Raw genomic sequence first — 15,358 nt, 5'->3', positions numbered from 1 at the left:
GGACATTGTGCCATTCAAACATTGGCTCCTCCTACACAAAGGTACAATGCTCTGTCCTGCCAAAAAACTTCAAAAAAGCACCATAAGCATGCACCCGGTCAAACTACTTTCTTTTTTCCTTACACACATTTTGCTCTATGCCTCTGCCCATTGTACACTACCCTCGCTTACTCACAACACCTTTTTGCAATTCTATCACCACTTTTCTTTTCTTTTTATACGGCATCGTTTAGCCTTGTCAAGTAACCAAGACTAGCTATGTAGTGTAGGAGTAACAGACACAGAAGGGCTACATCAACATATATGTAGATAGATAGATAGATGTGTGTTGTGTGTGTGTGTGTGTGTATATATATGTACTTGGTGTGAAGTGACGAGAGAGGCAAGTTCTTGCTTCTGCCTGGAGAAATCTATCTCTAGATTTTGCAAGTGTTGTAAAAGTCAGGACACTCTCTATCTATTATTACTTGGGAAAAATCCGAAAAACAAAAGGCAAAATTTTAGTTAATCTGGTTATAGATATATAGATATCTTGTGGGACTGGAGTGAGTAAGACAGGGCAGGGCTGTTCATGCTCAGGCAGGCCAATTGATTGTTATATCATATTGTATTAATAAATAATTCTTGGCCAACTTCCCACCTCCTCTGGCTCTGGGCCTTGTTAAATTCAAGAAGAGAGAATGATTTGCAAATCAAAAGTGTTTTTTATAAGATAATTATTGCTTTTGGATTGACTGTTCTTTTCTTTTTTTTTGTGGGTAAATAAGGAGCTGTTTCTTCTGCAAAGACACTGTTTTTCTCAGGCTGGTGATGAGGTTTTAGGCTAAATTTCTCTTTTTTAAGTAAAGAGTTCTCGATTCTTGAAACTGAATGAGAATATACACATTGCTGAGGTAGGTGCTGAGCAGAGATATATATCTATATATATACTGTATGTATTTCACGTATGTATGCAACCCCAAGTAAAGAGGGTAAAAAGGAAAAGGGAGGAGGCAGTGCAGGGGTGGAGCGGAGGAAAAGCAAAAGAAGATGTCTTTCTCAGGCACGGATCCCAATGGAATGCAGGAAGGATGCCCAGCATTGCTTGCTGGAACTCATTCTTTTTGTTTAGTTTAAAGGGCCTTGCTTTGTTCTCTTTAGAAATCTTTTGAGAGAGAGAGAGAGAGAGAAAAAGCAAAAGAAAGAGACCATAGATTCAGCCATTCAGCAGAGGATGCGCTTCGGCTAGATTTTGGTTTAGATTTCATACTACTTAAGTCTGCAGCTACAAAACAAAAGAAACCAAGTTCTTTCTATGGAGGGGGTAGCAAAGGAGAGTTGCCCACATGATTAGTTTATTTGTTTCCAATCATTGACTTGCTTTCTTGCAACTAGTAACAAAGGAAACAACAACCAAAAAAAAAAAAAAGAGAAAACTTGCCAACAAATCTCCATTTTTATATTTTTCTAAGTGAGAAAGAAGAGTTCGTGGTGAAAAATGAAGTCTATGGGTGATAATCAAAGTAACAGCAACTGGTTGGGTTTCTCTCTTTCTGCTACCAGCATGGAGGCTTCAGCAGACCACCATCATCAAACTCAGCCATGCTCCAATGCTGTTTCTGATGCAGTTCCCTTGAGCTTTTCCTCTAGTTTTAACTATCCAGGGATTTACTATGGGGTTGAAGGTGAAAACTCTGGATTCTATTCTCATTTAACTATGATGCCACTCAAGTCTGATGGTTCATTGTGCTTAATGGAAGCTATCAACAGGTCACAACCACAAGGTTTTATTCAAACTTACTCACCCTCATTTTTTCAACTTCATTTTTTTTTTACTGGAAATACCTTTCTAGAGTTCTGGAATATACTGCCTTTACTGTTTTTACTGTGAAGGTATGGTAACTTCAACGCCCAAACTGGAGGATTTCTTTGGTGGTGCAACAATGGGGACCCATCACTATGACAGAGGAGGTATGGCTCTGAGTCTAGACAGCATGTACTATAATCAAAACACTGAAAACCAGACCAACAATGGCCAAGATTTTCTAAGCCATCATCAAGAAAACCCCAGCCATCCTCAACTTCAGGTTCAAGAATACCCACACTATTCAGCTTTCCGGGGCCAAGAAATGTTCCAGGCGTCAGAAGAGCAGCAGCCTAAAGAGCCTCAGCTTGCAGATCGCAGTCTTCAGCTCCCAACAATGCCTGAAGATGAAATGCCTGGCACAAAAAACTGGGTTCAAAGAAACTATCCAAACGGCCATGTGTTGGAGCAGAAGATGGGAATTTGTATGGAGGAGAATGCGGGGGAAACTGGGCCAATGGGTTCGATGGGGTATGGTGATTTACAGTCTCTGAGCTTATCAATGAGCCCTGGTTCCCAGTCAAGCTGCGTGACGGGTTCACAGCACATTCCGCCCACTATGGCTGACTGCATGGGCCTGGAGAATAAGAAACGGGGCCCCGAAAAGGTTGATCAGAAGCAGATTGTTCATAGGAAGTCTATTGACACGTTTGGGCAAAGGACCTCTCAGTATAGAGGAGTTACAAGGTTGGATTTTCACCTGTTTTCACTCTTCTTTTTCGATGTGGTCTGCATTTCATCATTCTTGGTTTTCTTGGACTGTTTCAGCGTTTCTTTTTGACTAATGTTGTTGCACTAGAAGAATAACGTACTTCTCTTATCATTGACGCTTTTGCTTTGTGGATCTGTGGATCAGGCACAGATGGACAGGCAGGTATGAAGCCCATCTATGGGACAACAGTTGTAAGAAAGAAGGGCAAAGCAGAAAGGGAAGGCAAGGTTAGTGAGACATTCCCTGAAAACGTTCCTCGTCTTCCTCAAATTTGTTACTTATATTTGTTTTCACTAACTTAAACGTGTTCTCACTTTGCCCCCAATATCTTGGTTCCTGTGGGATGACATATGAACACTTTTGCAGTTTACCTAGGTAAACTCTTTTATGGATTCTGTTTTTCATTACACCACTTCTTGAACTGATAAACTAATTAGCATACTTTGGTAGATAGGCTATTACTGATTGTGAATATCCATTTTAGGGGGGTATGATATGGAAGAAAAGGCTGCAAGGGCATATGATTTGGCAGCACTCAAGTACTGGGGACCTTCAACCCATATTAATTTTCCTGTATGGTTTGATTGTCATTTTGCTTTAATTAGTATCACTCCTTTTCCAAGAATGGGAACCTAAACTTTTACACTTAATGCAGTTGGAAAATTATCAACAAGAACTTGAAGATATGAAGAACATGAGCAGACAAGAGTATGTTGCTCATCTAAGAAGGTAAATTTTGGCTCCTTGTATTTATTTTACTATCTTTCCAATTTCACATGTTTCTTGATGGACATCATACCTCCGCGATTCATTGTAGGAAAAGCAGTGGTTTCTCGAGGGGAGCTTCAATTTACAGAGGAGTAACCAGGTCTTGATAAACTGCATGCTTTTATGAAAGCTCACGGTCTTTATTTAAAGACGGTAACTTTCTTTTGTTGAAATCTTGAGTTCTTGTATTGTCCTTTAGCAGACATCATCAACATGGACGGTGGCAAGCACGCATTGGCCGGGTGGCAGGAAACAAGGATCTTTACCTAGGAACATTCAGTGAGTTACCTGAATCAATCCCAACCGCGTAGTTCTCAGCTAAACTGATGTTTCAGTTATTTTTTGTAGTAATTGGTAAAGATTAGTTGTTTTCACAATCTGCGCACTAACTAGGTGTGGATGATAAAATTTTCAGGCACCCAGGAAGAAGCTGCTGAAGCGTATGATATAGCTGCTATCAAGTTTAGGGGTGTAAACGCCGTAACCAACTTTGACATATCAAGATATGATGTGGAGCGGATTATGGAGAGCAATGGCCTTCTTTCTGGGGAAATGGCGAGACGTAGCAAAGACGTCGTTTCATGCAATGAAAATTCACTGAACAATTATCCTAATCCTAGCAATAACGTTGAACCAATTCCCCCCAAAGAGAGCAACGGCAACATGTCAGATTGGAGAATGGCGCTTTATCAGTCTTCTCATGAGAAACCAGGAGTTGAAGATTTTAAGCTTGCTAATTTCACTAATGGGATGATGGGAATTGAGGCATTGAACGGATCTGGTCCGCAAGATGTGGACGATCCAGGGAAAATGGCAACTAACTTGTCAAGTGCATCTTCACTGGTGACAAGCTTGAGCAGCTCCAGAGAGGGAAGCCCTGATAAAAACGTCGTCCTCCCTATGCAGTTTGCTGTGCAGGCTCCTCCATTGGCGTCCAAGTTTTTTCCCTGCCCAACCAGCAACGGGACGCCTTGGATCCCATCTGCCCAAATGAGGCCTCAAGTGCCACTGTTTTCTGCATGGACTGATGCATCATAGATGCATTCTTGCAAGACTAGTCTTTTGTATGTACAAAAGAAACAGGAACTGGAGGTGGTCTAACTTTCATGTGAGGCTTTGGATATTGCTGGCAGGAATCATGGGTTGATTTGTATTGGTGGGGCTGGGGAACTAATCATTCCGTCAAGAAGTTGCAAAGTTTTTCAACTAATCAGTTTGACAGCTTTAAATGAAATTATTAAGGTTTTTATGGAATGATTCTTGCCTACCTGGGACGACCATTGTCATGATTACATGATCCTTTTTGTGATGTGCAACTCTTGGCACCAGCTTGATTTCACTTGATTGCGCCAAAGAAAAGAAAGGTTTTCGACAAAAACCTTTGACCACAAATCCAAAACGCATTCACAACTGGTTCCATTTTTCACTCACATCATCATTACCAAATTCTTGTTGAATTCCCCATAATCAGTTAAAATTTCCATTTCCCAACCTCTCAAAATCTTCTCTTTACATTCTTGATTTGGCATCTCAGACCCGTCCGCCATTGCCATGAAAATTTAATGATTGGAAAAGAGAGTCTCCGATGATTAATGCCCAAATCGCACATTAATCTTGTGAAAAAGAAGTGATTAATTTAGGAGCAGCAGCAGCCATATGAACAGTGGAATTACAATGATGCGTGCGTGAAAGCGCAGCGGGCGCAGGCATGAATCTGCAAGATTTGCCGGCCAATACACACTACGCTACGCTACAACTACTGGGCTGGTTTCTTCATTCATTGCCCCATCATTACTACAAACCCCAATCAATTGCTGTTTTTCTACAGCTGGGAATCATTGGATTTTTACATTCTCAGTTCCCTTCCAAGCTTTCCTCATTCCCCCAAACTCCCACTTCTCTCTCTCTCTCTCTCTACTAATGGACAATGAAATCTGACAGTGACATAACAATAACATTTTCCTATCTTGAAATAAAAATTAAACTTATTCATATACTATGTAACTAGTGTTGATCTTGGATATTAATCATGCATCCAAGTCAAGTATTGGATGCACATTCTTGAAAATGTTTGGAATTGTACTATTCTTCTTCCCGGAGTTCTGCTTTTTGATATTTTTATTTCCAATTCTATTATATTTTCTACTTCAATTAATATAGACACTTATCATGTGTATATGTATTATATTATTTATTTTATTTAAATTTTTTTATATACGTGGCATTTATATTTGTAAATAAAATAAAAAATATAACAAAATTAATTTGGGATAAAAAAATGAATCACAACTCTGATTTGCCTCGAATCGATTTTTCTTTTAGCTCTCGTATTTCATATATTGTTACTAAGAATGTAAATTCCTAGTCAAGTTACTTGCTATAACTTATGAAACCTGGGGTTCTTAAAAATTAATTATTTCTTGGCTTAGAAATCAAATATGTACAGTATAGATTAATTAAGCACATTATTGTCATTAAATTAAACTTTATTACAATGCTTAAAATTTTAGGGCATATAATCCTGAATATATAAAAAATTATAATTTTAGTCCCATAAGATAGGGTGTTTCACTTTTGATCCTCACGCCTTTCATGCTAATATTTTTAATCCCACAAAATTAAAAGATATTGCCAATGCGGTCTCAAAACCTAACCTTATGTTAGGCTTCGGTTTTGGGCCATCTCAGATATGGCCCAAAACAGAAGCAATGTTTGCCATTGTTTATTTTGTCATGTTTTTGTCTTGTTTCTAAGTATTTTGTCTTGTTTCTAAGTATTTAATTTTTAAATACAAATATATTTTATTTTAACCACTTAATATTTTCTACGTAATATTTTCTACATCATTAAAATAATTAAAAATTTTAAAAAATATAAAATAATATAATTATTCTATGCAGTTAATTCATATATTACATTATTTGAATAATGTATTTAAATTTATCACTTCGAATAGAACAACTAACAAAAAATATTGTTAATCCATTATTAGAGTGCATTTAATTATTTTTAAAAGTGTATTTACATAAACTATTTTTTTTCATTTCCATACATATATAATTAGGAAATAATATTTATTTTAATCCACTCACAACTAAATAAATTATATATATCTTTATATATATATATATATATAAATATATATAAAAGAGACATGATTTGACAATGAACAGTATTTTTTATCTCTCCACTACCCAACATCAAACATAACATACTTATTTTATATTATCTCCAAAAACAAATCCAAACATACACACTATCTCTAATTTATTTTTATTTATCTTTATTTTTCTCTCTCTATCTCCACAAAATACTCAAAAACAAGTTAAAAACAAAATCAAACATAATGTAATAGATTTGGTCCCACGTGATTAGTGAATGGGACCACATCTATAATATGTTTTAATCTTATGAGATAAAAAATATAAAAATTTTAAAAGTTTGTAATCAATGCTGCAATACCGTTGTCGTTGAAACTAAAAGTGGAATTTTATTTTTATTTTTGAGAAAAACAGTGGAATTTTTCCTATATATATATATATATATGTATTGCAGATTTGATGAGGAAGAAAACGAGATAAAGATGCGACTTTAGGATAAATATTAAGGCCGAAGTGTTGACAGAGCCTGGCCCTGCACAAGCTGAAAGAGCAGCTGTAAAAAGTTGTAAAATAATTCAGTAAAAGGACGCACAAGATCTAAAACATAATTGATTAGATTCCATTCTCCACAAAATTACATTTTCAGTCCGTAGGATATAATTCAATACTTTTTGTCATGTATTTCACAAAACTTTTAAAATAATTTTAAGAATAAAAAAAATTAATAATTTTAATCATTTACTTTACGCAATTTTCAAAATGATTTTAATTGCAAAAATATGATATATTCAGTTTTATATTTAAATTTTTGTAAAAAAATAAATGATAAGAACACGTGCAGTGCGGGTGTTCTTACATTCCAATTACTACTAAATTTAATTAAATCTATAACTTTCAAGGTTTAACAGGAAAGTATGAACTTGTAAGAGTATCTCATAATATTGAAACATGAGACAAAAAGAGAAAATTGAGTGTGCCCAAACATTTATACGAAAGTTGTGGCAGTGAAATTGTAGACAATCAAACGAAACAAAATTGACGTGTGTAATACAAAGGGTTTTGATTTTTGATATTCTTTTAAAGATACAGAAGAGGGTTTTGATTTTCGAATATTCCTTTTGGTAATAAAAAGTCCAATAATAAAGGGCTACATCAATCTTCAAAACTTGGGTTGAATACCTAATTGATGAGCCCATAGTTATTTTTAACGGGCCCAAGTGAGTTCAAGGTAGATTAATGGGCCTATAAAATTGCCCAAATCTGAACAATACTTTTTCCTGTAACATCGTACATCCAAAAGCGTCTCTAATTCCATGGTGTTAAATTACAAAATTACCACTGGTTCCAACATTTTGTTTCCAGAGCTGATGCAAATCTCCGTCTTTTTGATTTCCGGTTATCATACCATCGAGACCATTAGACCAAAGTGGGTCAGGTTTCTAGGTACAAATTGCAACGGGTTGATAGACATCTCTCCTGACTGGAGATCAAGATTTGGATTTGGAATATCAATCTCCAGCTGTACATATTTCATTTTCTTTTTCCCCTATGTTATATAATACATATATGCATATCCCTTGTGTACTATTATCATGTGGTTGTACTTGGACCTGCAAAATCAAATCATTTGAGTTGTAAAGTAATTTAATTTCAAGTATAATTATTAGCTATAATAATAATAATAATATAAATGTGGTGATTTGATGTGTGGTTTTATGACATTATCAATACCCAAAAGGCAGCCTGCCTACCACATCTCCAATTCTTGAACAGCTCAATTTGGGACATGGGTTTTGGTGGGGATGCCCTCAATGTTTGTTCTAATTCCTACCACAAAAGGGAGTCTTGGTGGTTGGCAATTCTATTCATTCTCATGGAGAAAAGCTGTATTTTCTGTCTCATTTTAGTTTGTAAATCACCATCCAGGCAGCCCTGATTAAAGTTTTTTGTCAACCGCAATACAGGCAAAAGTCTAGTACAAATCGGGTGTGTTTCATGCTTCTGGAGGGTTCTAATGTTATTCAATTTGTTGCTTCGGTTAGAATGGATTGAATGACGTTGTTTTATCATTGATGATCGCCCATAATATTTAATCCAGCAAAAATCTGAAAGCAACTGCTTAAATAAATTTGAGTCTATGTCAACAAGTTTTCTCCTCTAAATCATCAACTCCACTTCTTGAATTGTGAATTTGATCCACATAAGTTGGTCTTGTCGGTGAAAATGTGTATGTGTTCTATTCAAGTCATTGTTCGAAACTGATGATACTGAGTATGCTATTATACACGAACTAAATGAACAATATCTCACGCAATAAACTTTGATTGTATGCTTTGTTTGAATTAGAAATTGAGTGTTGCTTCCTATGAAGGAAGACCAAGAAACATATGCCCTACTCAAATCCATCCAACTCTCAAAGAAATGCCCTGTCCAGCATATACCCACAAAACTCTAAAGCCTTGTACTGACGTGACAAGGTTTGGTGTGAGATTCTATGGACCAAGGAGTTGATATCTTCTTGTCTGAAGAGCCAGCACCAGCACCAGCAGGTAGTTAACACAATTTGGTAACTAAAAGGGAGTCTTGAGTGTGAGGAATTTTAAGAATATAGGGCCTCAAGTATTATGGTAGAGGGCCCATTTCGAACTATAGCTTTCATTAGGTTATCACCACAAGAAAAAGGCTTGTTTCAACTTGAGTTAGCTAGCCCCCAATAAAATGTTGGTCTCTATGCACTCATGCTGTCTTGCTAGCATGGGTGACTCTCAATCCGATTTTTTAATTGTAAAATATATTTTATTAATATATACACGCTAAGTGTATAAAATCTTTCTCAAAATAAATTACTTGACGCCATTCGGGCATTCCCATAGTCAAAATTACATCTTTAGATGTCATTTTACGAAATTCAAATCCAATATGTTATTAACTTATTTTTATTTATCTTATATTAGTATAGAATACAAAAGCAAACATATGAAAAACTCCAAACAAACACATGTTTATTTCTATCTTTATAAAATTATAAAAGAATGATACAAATTCAGTGACATATTTTTATTTTTACTAGACAAACTTTATGGGAGAGAAAGAGAGATGAAAGCAAGTTAGGACAAATTCCAGCACCATGATGCGCATATTTCACTTTTAATGACGCCCACTTCTCTTTGTCAATAGTAACAAAGATAAATTCTTGAACGTGATCTGCTCACCCACTTTAAGCATTACTGATCAGGTCAACAACATCAACAATCCCTAACATTGTTCTTCTACTGCTCACCTTTGTTGTCATATATTAAATTAAATACCACACATCTTCTCTATCTTTCTCCATGCCTCCTTACTTAACAAACGCAAAAATTCTTATTCAAATTAAATTTGATTTATTCAAATTAATCACTTTATTATGTGGGTTTTTTTTTAAACTATACGCTAATTATTCAGTCAATATAATTATACTTATCATATAATTAATTCAATTTAATTAAATTCGAATTAGGTTAAAATTTTCTATAAGAAGTGGCTTGCTTTTAGTATTTAATCACATCATGGCTTATTCACAAATAATCCCTGAAATAACGAATTTCTCCTTAAAAAATAAGAGAATGACCTAACAGATTGGTGGTTCATATAGTTTTACTCCACCACAATTCATCCCACATGACATAATTTCCCACACCACTATAAATACCCAAAATATTAATTTTTTACACCAAGTTGTTATTCATCTTATTTGACAACTCATAACCTCTCTCTCTTAAAAATTCTCTCTCTAGATTTAACTATTCACATGTTGTGTTATTGTATTGAGGGTAAAATTCATGTTCCATCCATTAATCAAAATTACTACCACATCAGTTACTTAAAACTCAAACAAATTTAGGTATTAAGTGATTATAATTGGAATCAACCCGAACAAGATTACTGAGTTTTATTCTCAAATTCCAAGTATTCCATACCCAACTTTTATAAATTCAACGAGACAACAACCTCGATGGATCAACACCAAGAATTGGAGAACCATTTACATACTACAACATTCTATCATAGTACTTGCGATGAAGTTGCATGTGGGCGAAATCAGGTTTGGTCAAGCCATATTAAAAGTATATGGGACATAGGCAGAAAGTGCAAGAGTAGCTTGCTGAAACAATGAAAGTCGGGTAAAGTGTACCTTGCATTTTTGCTCACATTATTGAGTTGAGAGTTGAATATTGAAAATCTGTTCCCTATGTTATTTCACATATGGGTAGTGGTAAATGGAATTTCTCTATCCCATTAATGGTAGCATTCATTTTGCCAGATGAATTTAAATACGCTATAAATAGGAATGTTGCATGGAGTATTAGAGTGAAGGATTTTTTATCACACTTTGATATCGTATGTTAATATTATATTTGTATGTGTATTGTATGTGATTTTATTTTTAAATTATAATTTAATTTTACTTTGAAATATATAAATATATTAATTATTTTATTAATATAAAATTAATACACAATACAAAAATGTGATAGAAAATCCATAATCGCTCTATTACAGTGACAAGAGGCGAAATCAATTGGAGAAAAGTTATTTATTGTCTCCTATAAGTCTAAGGAAATGTGAGCAGGGGTGCACCCACATTACCCCTTGCCCAGTTGGCTCAGGGAATATTTTATTTCAAACCCTGACTCTATTTTTTACTTTACTTGATTTCTAACTTTCATGTTGCATTTTTTTTTCGTGAGAAAAAAATTATTCAAATAATTGAGTTCTTAGAGTTATCATCTATGAATATAATAGATTACTCTAAATTAAAACATAATAAATCAACATATATATAGATCTTTTTTCTATATTTTGGTTTCGAAATAATTAATCGAAAAGCGATTTTAATTAAACTTAGGTTATGAAAAAGGCAAATATCTGTAAAACTTGAAAATTTTATATGAAAACTATATGTTGGATGAGATAGATTTTAATTAAAACTCAAGCAAATAGATGACAAGTTTATTGTATTTTTACATTTATCACGTGATTGATAATTGCATGACAAATAGAATAAATTTGAGATTTGATTATTTTAGGGTAATTAATTTAATTTGAAGATATAATCTTAAAATTTATTTAAATTAATGGAAGGAGGAACCACGAGAAGCTGAAAAGTAGTCGTCTGTATATGTCGAAACTACCCTTGAGATGAAGTACGTGTTGTCACCATCCTCACCCCCCAACTCTCGTTCAGACAACCCTCGGCATTGCCCGTGTCACTACTTTCACTTTCACCAAACCCACACAACATATTTTAGTGGTTTAGTGCCACCCACTCCCCACCCACCCCCCCGGCCTGGGTGGGGGGTGGGGGTGGGGGTCCTCCATACATGTGAACTATATATACACTGTTCATCAATAACCAAGCATTTCTCCATGGATTCATGCCATGCTAACATGCACCTCGACATTACCGAGCATCCATAAAATAGTACGGATTAGTTAATTACTCCTCCACTTGTACTCCCAAACATTAACACCATTATCTTAATCACCAGAATTCTAATTCTTGCTGCTAACCTGCCACTTCTCAGACAAATAAACAAACACTTGGTGTGCCGTTTATGTGCTAGATGGGTATTTGGGGCCAGCTGCTGGCCGTGGCCCTGCTGTTATTGTCCGCCGCGGCGGATCCCAACGACGAGAGTTGCCTGAACCACCTCAGCGAATCGTTGGAGGACCCCTTCAAGAACTTGCAGAACTGGACCAAAGCCACTTTCGCCAACCCCTGCCAGGGATTCACCTCCTTCCTCCAAGGCGCCACCTGCAACAATGGCCGCATCTACAAGCTCTCCCTCTCCAACCTCTCTCTCAGGGGCACAATCTCTCCTTTCCTCTCCAACTGCACCAATTTACAAGCCCTCGACCTCTCCTCCAATCAGCTCACCGGCCCGATTCCCTCGGACCTTCAGTACTTAGTCAATTTGGCCGTCCTCAATCTCTCTTCCAACCACCTCTCCGGCTCCATTCCTCAGCAATTAGCGCTCTGCGCTTATTTGAACGTCATCGATCTCCACGATAACCAGCTCTCGGGCCCTATTCCACAGCAGCTCGGGCTATTAGTTAGGCTCTCCGTCTTCGATGTGTCCAACAACAAGCTCTCCGGGCCCATCCCCGCGTCGTTAGGGAACCGAAGCGGGAACTTGCCCCGGTTCAACGCAAGCTCCTACGTAGGGAATAAGGGTCTTTACGGGTACCCATTGCCGCCCATGAAAAGCAAAGGGCTCTCAGTTTTGGCAATTGTGGGGATCGGACTGGGAAGCGGTTTCGTGAGCTTGGTCCTCAGCTTCACCGCCGTTTGTATTTGGTTGAGAGTTACAGAGCAGAAATTGGCCAATGATGAAGGCAAGATCAGTCAGCTCATGCCTGATTATTGAAATCATGATCATTAATTACATTTTCCAAGTCTACAGAAAACTCAAGAGATTAGTTTTGCAGGTATGTTTCTTGGATTTGTGGGTTGGGTTTCTCTTTTCTTCTTCTTTTTTTTCCCCTCTCATTTTCCTATTTATGGGAATTTTTACTATTGGGTAGCTGTAAGAATCGTTCCCTGTTTCCTCCGATGTTGTGATTCTTTTCCAATGTTCTAATTAGTAATTTCTTGACAGCATTACTCAGTACAAATGTGTAAAGAATTGAATGAAGCAGTTAAACCATGGAGATTCGTCTCTTAATTCGTTTGCTTCTCTCTTTCTTACATTTTCTTGGGATGCAGCTATCAAGAGATGAGAGAGAGGAAATATTATCACATAGCAAATAGTAAGAATATTTACTAGACCACGTAAAATGGTAGCAAAAAATGACTCTGGATTCAGGAACCTGGAAATAGCTTTACCAGAAAAGTTGACTCCATGATTTACGGTAAGAATGCACCAAAAGTTGGTGGAGAGCGGCCTAATCATGACCATTATTACATTAAAAAATGTCTGGTTTTGAATTCCATTTCTTTATGGACACATATTCAATCATCTCGTTTATGTTATCTTGTTTCATTTAATATTTCTTGGAGCTTATCTGTTCCTTTTTTCTTTCATTTTTAAATAAATGAGAATTTCCATGCCAACATGATTCACGACGGCTTCAAGCACTAACCTAATTGAGTTTTGACCAAGACTAAGCGAGTTGATTGATTTGGGCCCAAAGCCATATTGGTCAGGAATATTTGGTCAATGCACTCCTTCTTATCTACATTTTGGTTAATTTTTCTATGATTTTTTCTTTTCATTAATAAAAATATTTTCAACATCCAATATTCCTTTCGTCATAATTTATTCGGATATTTTTCAGTCTAATCGCTCGTTGTAGTCTCACTAACATATTAGTAGTAAAGTTCAGATTTTGTTGGTTCAAGTATTATAAGGCGATCGCCACCATTGCAGTCATTGTATTTATTTATTTTTTAAATGAAATTATTAATTAATTAATAGTATAAATATGGTTTTTGTAAAAGGGAGGGATTTGAAATTCTTAGTTTGGGAAAGAAGTAATTGGGGTTTGGGTAGAAAGCATGAAGGGGGTGTTGAATTATGATGATGATTGAGGTTGGTGGAAGAGTGGGTTGACATTATAATGGTGGTGGCGACATATATGGGTACATCATGATTTTCCAGGCTTTTTAAGTTTAATTAAATTATTGCTACTGTTTCCCATAAGACTCGATGACATATTTCAGTAGTGGTACGAATAACTGGAAAGTTTGTGGTCCTTCAGTACTTTTAGTACCTTACTGCTTATTAATAGCTATTGTCCATTTCCTCATAGAATGAATGTTGCTTCTCAATTATACTCTTTTGTGTCAATAATATTTATATAACTTTTATTTCAAACTATAATTTCTTTAAATTGTAATACCACAATGTGGTTCTTAATATTTCCTAACTCATTTTTATTTCTTTTTATTGATCTACTAATTTCTTGTCTTTGCTATATAATATGTGTGTTTTCGTAGACTCGTATCAGTTTATCTTTGATTATATGTCTTGACTCGTGATGACATGGGACTTGGATAGAAAATACCTATATATCGGTCTGCGCTAGGTCGAGTAAATTTTTTTTATTTTTTCTATCATACAATCCAACTATAGGAATAAATTGAAAAGCACGCGGACAAAATTTGACCGGACCAACTAATTAAATCAAATTCAATTACAACTAAATTTTAAATGGAAATAGCTAACTGTTTGGCAATAAAATTAGGGTTACCCTAAATATTGGGATGGAAGAAGGAAGAAAAAAAGGGGTTGCACCGAAAGTAAATGCAGGCTTGAAAAGTGTGGAATGAATTGATGTGATGATTAATGTATTGTGGGAGAAGGGCATGTTTGTCATGATAGAATGGGGCCTTATCTGCCATCCATGTTTGTTTTTAAGATTCAGAACAGAATTGAGTCATGTTCGGAGTGATTCCATTCACTGCTCATTTAATAACATGCCATCCGTTGCGCATGTCGTTATTGTGTGCATATAATAAATAATTTTTTTATATATTTTAAAGTATATTAAAAATAATATTATAAATAAAATAAAATATATAAATCAATATATTACATTAAAAAATAAAAAAAAAGAAAGAAATGAAAAAGCTAATTTATCAATAAATTGATTGTTGATAATTAAAATTGATTATATAATTGTGATCGATGAAAAAAAGGAGTAGATTTTTTTATGGGGTTAATAACATTTAGATCCATTCAAAAAAGCGAAAGTACACTTTTCATTAGAAAATTTTGAAATTACACTTACATTTCCTCCGAAAATTCTTCATTTATACTTGACATCGTTTCATTCATGTCTAGACGAAGAATGCTGGCATGAGCAAAAAGAAGCACATAATTTTTAATTTTGCTACTTGTTTAATATTCTCATGTATATTTTTTATTTATAAGGAGACAAATATACTAT

At 35.4% G+C, this 15,358-nt stretch overlaps 2 protein-coding genes across 3 annotated transcripts; both read left to right on the top strand.

The window, feature by feature from the left end:
* Positions 1–151: 151 nt before the first annotated feature.
* Positions 152–4,577, top strand: LOC105177845 (AP2-like ethylene-responsive transcription factor ANT). Of its 2 annotated transcripts, none has more exons than XM_011101110.3 (9): positions 152–1,763; positions 1,873–2,530; positions 2,700–2,782; positions 2,922–2,930; positions 3,040–3,128; positions 3,211–3,284; positions 3,373–3,423; positions 3,523–3,602; positions 3,739–4,577. In XM_011101110.3, the coding sequence occupies exons 1-9, from the start codon at positions 1,478–1,480 to the stop codon at positions 4,359–4,361; spliced, it is 1,953 nt and encodes a 650-aa protein (XP_011099412.1). In that variant the 5' UTR covers positions 152–1,477; the 3' UTR covers positions 4,362–4,577. The 2 variants fall into 2 exon arrangements, with proteins under 2 accessions (XP_011099412.1, XP_011099413.1); XM_011101111.3 differs by having other exon boundaries at positions 158–1,763; positions 3,526–3,602.
* Positions 4,578–11,703: 7,126 nt separating this feature from the next.
* LOC105177847 (receptor-like protein 44) lies at positions 11,704–13,131 on the top strand. Its single transcript, XM_011101112.3, has one exon. It carries the CDS (start codon positions 12,031–12,033, stop codon positions 12,832–12,834), a length of 804 nt encoding a protein of 267 aa, XP_011099414.1. The 5' UTR covers positions 11,704–12,030; the 3' UTR covers positions 12,835–13,131.
* Positions 13,132–15,358: the final 2,227 nt, after the last annotated feature.

Source organism: Sesamum indicum, linkage group LG9 (assembly GCF_026168435.1).
Source record: "Sesamum indicum cultivar Baizhima isolate 11 linkage group LG9, ASM2616843v1, whole genome shotgun sequence".
In the NCBI taxonomy this organism is placed as follows: domain Eukaryota; kingdom Viridiplantae; phylum Streptophyta; class Magnoliopsida; order Lamiales; family Pedaliaceae; genus Sesamum; species Sesamum indicum.
Note: the sequence above shows the minus strand (reverse complement) of the source record. Positions and strands in the feature narration are given on the sequence as shown.

Bases quoted from the DNA above. Each gene is read 5' to 3' on its own strand.
- LOC105177845 (XM_011101110.3), top strand. From the start codon at position 1,478: ATGAAGTCTATGGGTGATAATCAAAGTAACAGCAACTGGTTGGGTTTC. The intron at 2,531-2,699 runs GTTGGATTTTCA...TCTGTGGATCAG, and splicing joins CAGTATAGAGGAGTTACAAG to GCACAGATGGACAGGCAGGT. The intron at 3,603-3,738 runs GTGAGTTACCTG...TAAAATTTTCAG, and splicing joins TCTTTACCTAGGAACATTCA to GCACCCAGGAAGAAGCTGCT.
- LOC105177847 (XM_011101112.3), top strand. From the start codon at position 12,031: ATGGGTATTTGGGGCCAGCTGCTGGCCGTGGCCCTGCTGTTATTGTCC.